At 43.5% G+C, this 6,000-nt stretch overlaps 1 protein-coding gene across 1 annotated transcript in view; it reads right to left on the reverse strand.

Annotated features, from left to right (window-relative positions):
• The window catches only part of crybg2 (crystallin beta-gamma domain containing 2), a 70,781-nt gene extending 68,305 nt beyond the window's left edge, over positions 1 to 2,476 (reverse strand). The window contains exon 1 of the mRNA XM_061741088.1: positions 2,257 to 2,476. Coding sequence (XP_061597072.1) covers positions 2,257 to 2,444 — 188 coding nt within the window. The 5' untranslated portion in view covers positions 2,445 to 2,476. The remainder of the gene's footprint in view (positions 1 to 2,256) is intronic.
• Between the last annotated feature and the right edge of the window lie 3,524 nt (positions 2,477 to 6,000).

Here is a 6,000-nt window from a genome sequence, read left to right on the forward strand (position 1 = left end):
AAAACCTTACTTTTCAGTCACGTTGGCAGACTGATCTAATCTGTGATGAATTACACTGGAAACACATTTTCACCAACTCAAATTTTTTGATGTTTCACCAACATCAAAAAATCCTAATCACCAGTTTATTCATTTTAACTTTCTGCAAAGAACTTATATCCAATTGTCACTGGAAAGGCAATTCCATGTTCTCCCAGGGTGCTCCTGATTAATGATGACTCTCAGTTAAATTTACAATGCAAAGAAAAAGTTTTGTACCTGGCAGGATGAACAGCCGCTAAAAAAATGCTTGCTCTTCGATGGAAACCACCACACGACCTACCAACATGTCACTGGTTTAATCTGTTTATGGACATTCTACATATGGAACTTTCAGTGGCAAGAATTCATGGTGCAGGACCCAGGACATTAAAAATATGGACACATGCCATTGAAAAATTGAAAGAACTGAACATTGACTGAACATCTATCAATATATATATATATTTTTTTTTTTTTTTGCTTTCTTGTCTTGCTTGTTTTGTCCTGTTGTTGTGTTATTGTTGTCTTGTTGGATCACTACAGGGTGGGTGGGGGGACGGGTGATTTAAAAGGTGCTATATAATTGCGTCCATAATTGTTCTATTTAATTGTATGCATCAACAAAATATTAAAAAATAGTTGATCACAAAAAAAGACCTCTAAAAAAGCAGATGTCAGTTTTCTGGTCTCAAACATTCAGGTGTGATAAAACAATGCAAAGAGGATACAACATCATCAATGACAAGACTGCCAAACTTATGAAACAATGTCCTGTGGACATTAAAACCAAGGGGGAGTTGTTTGTTATTAATATTAATACCATCATTGGAGGAAACTAAATACCGGATTTCAGCAGAAACATCTCATACCCACTGTCAAGCACGGCGGGTGGAGAGATGATGGTCTGGGCTCTGTTTGCAGACAGATTTATTTTTATTTTTTAACCAGAATGACTGAAACATAGTAGAATTAATGTTTTTAAATGACCTAATAAAATTCCAGACTTCAACCCAATTAAAAATTAAACAACCGAACATCATCAATGGATTGACTTGGTCACATCACCCTGACCAAGTGGGTCATTTACAGAAGTAATGCCTGCTGAGAACAGATTATCATTAATGTTTGGATTATTTATATTTTACTTTATTTATTATTTGTTGGTCAGAAAGGACTGAATCAATCCCTGACAGGAAGATTAGTTTCTGTTTGCAGGTCTCAGAAACCTCAGAGTGCACTCGGGTGCAGGTTTCTGTGTCACTGTCAGTTTAGCCGGAAGTCAGAGACTCTCTGTATTCACCTCACATCCATGGAGAGACCACTGCATAACGTCCACTCTCTACTAGGGCTGGGGATCGATTCAAATGTCAAGAATCGATTCGATTCCCATTCTTAAGATTCAGAATCAATTATCACGTTTTGATTCGATTCGATTCCGATATCGATTTGGGTTAGTGTTATTAAAACTGTTTTTTTCAGCTGTTGCATGAATTATATGAAGGTGTAGTTATGCAACATATTAATACTAGTATTATATTGAGATTCAACAGCAAGTATTGGCGGTTAATGATGACTGTAAGGACCAATCACCTCCCAGAATGCTGATATAACTGCTTTCCGAAACATCTTGTGGGACAGAATTTAGACTTTAGAAATCGGTTTTAATTTTTTCCCATTTATGAGAATTTGGTTTTTAGCATTTTATGCAAATGTAACCCCAAGACAGTATATAAAGTAATTAAATATAGACAATTTATGCAATTATAACTGAAAACTTTAATGTTTTCATACCTTTAAACATATCTAAAGGCAAAAACATGGCACTAGTTATGCTCGTGTCCAACAAAACATTCCTTTTTGGGGCATAAACAAAAAAATACCAAAGGTTGTAATGTAATGATGAAAAAAATTCTTTTTTTTTTTTTTTTTTAAATCGATCTTTAGACATATGAATCGATTTTTAGGAATTAATATGAGAATAAAAAAATCGATCTTTTCAACACAGGCCTATGCGTTGAGAATTCCTATTCCTATTTTTCCCCATTCATGAGAATTTGGCTTTTAGCATTTTATGCAAATGTAACCCCAAGACAGTAATATATAAAGCAAATATAAATATATATATAAAGCAGCTGATCTGCAGCTGTCCTGCAGCTGCAGATCAGCTGTCCTGCAGGTCAGCTGTCCTGCAGGTGTGACACCGTCCCCCCCGAGCCCGCCCCGCCCCGCCCCTACCTGAGCCGCTGCGGGCCATCGCTGGCCGTCCTCCGGGCAGCAGGGTCCTTCACCTTCATCTTCAGCTTCGGGAAGGTGAACTTCTTCCTCCTCTCGGCCTCGTCCCGCGGCGAGTCCGCCTGCGCGGGCTCGTCTTTCCGGGAGAAAAAGGCCCTCAGAGTTTTTGTGGATAAGCTCTTCTTCGCCATCCCTGCGGACCGCGGCGCGCGTGCTGCTTCCTTTTGTGTGCGGCGCGTGCAGCTCAGGTGTGGCGGGCCACGCCCTCCCGGACAGACACGCCGCCTCCGGTCTGGTGGGCGGGGCTTCAGGTGCTTGGAGGAGTTTGAGTTCATTCAGTTGGAGTCAGGAGCGTTTAGTGATGATCTGAATCCATAGTTTATGTACGGAGTCATCTCGACATTTCGACTTTTTTCTCGAATTGCAAATCTTCCCCTCTCAATTCAGTTCAATTCAATTTCAGATTTTCAGATTCAGATTCAGAAAACTTTATTCATCCCCGAGGGGCAATTGGTCGGGGGGCCGTCAGATGTTCAATTTTATTTGTATAGCGTCTAATTCAACAGATGTTGTCTCTAGATGCTTTCCAGAGACCCAGAACATGACCCCCGAGCAATTATTACATAAACAATGGCAGGTAAAAACTCTCCTAGTGGGCTCTCAAATATTTTTTCTCCTGCATGGTCCTAATACTCTTCCGTGTTTACAGTATGTGATATAACCAGCCATGATTTTTCATTTTTGATCTTGGTTTTGTCTCGGCCTCTGGTCTCTCGGTCTCACCGGATTTCGGACTCGGATAACTGAGATACCGTTCGTTGCACACCAAGGTGACAGAATCTTGTGGTCACCAGTTCTTCCTCTTGTTAATAGTTGTGGGCGTGGTTTCAGCAGCGGAGGCCGAACCTGTGGAAATCTGCTCCCGTTGTGACGTCACGACGAGAGCAGATTCAGAACGGCTCAAAAAAGTCACATGACACTGGAATTTTAATTCGGGCGGGGTGAACAGACCCTGCAGATTTTCATGGGATTTCATCTTCCCTGTGATGGCAGGGTGAGGGGAGACCACTTTATATATGTTAAAACAAGAAAAAACTTGTTTTTCATAATAGGTCCCCTTTAAAAACTGCAACTGATTTATTCAACTGTCTGAGCAACAAACAGGTAAGCAGGGGAAAGGTATAAAAGTGTATATAAAACAGTAAAACAGTAGAAGAAATACTAGAAAATTTCAGGTAATTTTGAAATGGGCATGCCTTACCGCCCATTCGTTCTCTCTTGCTGCTTTTGTATGGGGTGGTACTGGATGTGTTCAGGGTGGTTCTGGTTCTGGGTGGCGAGGCATAAATAGCAGGTTAATGTTGGTTCTGTCTGAGGTGGTTATGGTTGCGATTCGGGTGGTTTATAGTTGCACACCCCTCGACGAAGGAGTCAACAACGCCCGTGTACTCTTCATCGTTCCCCTCACTGACACCGTCAACGATTGCAGAGTCGTCCCCAAACCTTTGCAGGTGACAGGACTAACCTAAAAGTCTGAGGGTGAAAGTATGCAGGGTGAACAGAAAGGGAGACAGAACAGTTCCCTGTGGAGCCCCAGTGCTGCTGGCCACAGTGTCAGACACACCATACGGCAGTCTGATATACTGTGGTCGACCTGACAGGTAGTCAGTCACAAGCCAGGAAACCCGGGGAAGGTCCACCTGCATCGCCAGCAGCTTACTACCCAACAGAGCAGGCCGGATGGTGTTGAACGCCCTGGAGAAGTCCATGAACCAAATTCCATACAGTACCCGGTCTGTTCAGGTGGGCGCAGGCACGGTGGAGCAGGAAGATGATGGCGTCCTCCACTCATAGTCTTGGCTGGTAGGCAAACTGAAGATAGTCCTGTGATGAGCTGACCAGGGGCCAGAGAAGTGCCATGACCCCCCCATACCCCCTACAAAGCAGGGGGTATGGTTAAGGGTTGTTAATGAACCACACCCCCCGGGTGTGGTTCAGGTTCTGCTTCTGTCTGATGTGGTTCTTGTAATGTTTGGGGTGATGAAAACACAAGGTCAAGGTGATGTTGATAGAGGCCCAGATGAAGAGCAGGACAGTCCAGGCTGGATTGTGGTATATTCCTCATCACGGAGTACATCACCCTCACAAGCTTCGGAAGATAAAAGCCGTCATCGATTGCTCCATCAGATTTCAGGACACCTCACTAATGCTTTTCCACTAGTACCTACTCAGCCCGACTCGACTCGCCTCGCCTCGGTTTTGCGCTTTCCCACTAGGGGTCTAATGTGCTGAGTAGATACTTTTCTGTAATTACTCTGTAGAGGTTCTAAGCTGCTGAGTCGGCTGTATCTGACATCATCACACTACAGGCCACTGATTGGTTGGGGGGTTGAGAGTCAGACGTCTGAGTCAGGAGGCGGAAATCAGCGAAAGAGCGACTCTGACGGCGGCTTCTTGTTCATTTTATTCAACAGGCAATGGCAGCACAGAAGTCTGTTTGGTGATCCAACTCTGAGGTGCAGATGTTCATAAACCTGGTGGCTGAGGAGAGAATTAAAAAGGGATCTAGACGGGCGATAAAGAACGACCAGATCCACCAGGAGCTCTGTCACTTCATAGCTGCTTGCGGCTCCAGCTGACTTTTCAGCAGCGCCGAGACAAACAAAAAAAAATTCAAAAGCGTTGCCGCTTGAAGCTTCTCTCACTCTCATTTTTTAAACTTGATATCAAACACAAGCCACAGACCCAGCAGCACATCTATCATCTCCTCCAGGTTCTACATCTTTAGTGTTGTTGTATTCGTCGTTTAGCTCACACAATCAAATATGTCACAGCAGCTTTGCTCCAACCTCCTACTTCTGCTCCAGGTGCTGAGAAAAGTAATTTGCATCGTCGCAGGATCGAGACGCACATTTTGATGTATAACACACCTGGATGCACGTTACGGTTCGAGCGAAGAAGCGGCCGAAGAAATGGCATAATGACACGATTAATTCAAAATGGCCGACTTCCTGTTCGGTTTCGGCCATGGCGCCAAGAGACTTTTCTTTAAGTTGCGACATGATACAGGTGTGTACCGATTTTCGTGCATGTACGTCAAACCGTATTGTGAGGCTTGAGGCCGGAGGTTTTCTAGGGGGCGCTGTTGAGCCATTAGGCCACGCCCATTTATGCAAACCATTAAATATCACATTTTTCGCCAGGCCTGGCTTGCATGCAAAATTTGGTGACTTTTGGGGCACGTTTAGGGGGGCAAAAAGGCCCTCATTTTGTCGGAAAAAATAAAACAAAAACGAGGATAACATCTCCTACAGATACAATAGGGCCTTCGCACTGTAAGTGCTCGGGCCCTAATAATAACAAACTGTATTTATATAGCACCTTTCTTAACAAAGTTACAAAGTGCTTCCCAAGAACAATAAATACATCAGAGTGAGTAGTTAGTTACGTGACGTCATTGAGTCATTCTATCTGGATCTTATCTGAAGATAGCTGCTTAGTCATTGTCTAGCGGTCCAACTGGTCAGTCTGGAAGATTCTGGGTCAACCTGGAGGGCGGTTCAGCTTCCGGACCAAACCAGAACCTCCCACACCAACCAAAACCAGTCTCAGTGATCTTTTATTACCTTTATATTACAAATAGTTTTGCTCTGTGAGCTCTTTATTCATGGATCACATTTATTGAAAATGCTTGGGACTATGTGGCTAAAGCAATGAAAGCTACTTGTTTGACAGCTGTAATGCAGC

The sequence above is a fragment of the Cololabis saira genome, chromosome 15, assembly GCF_033807715.1.
Source record: "Cololabis saira isolate AMF1-May2022 chromosome 15, fColSai1.1, whole genome shotgun sequence".
In the NCBI taxonomy this organism is placed as follows: domain Eukaryota; kingdom Metazoa; phylum Chordata; class Actinopteri; order Beloniformes; family Belonidae; genus Cololabis; species Cololabis saira.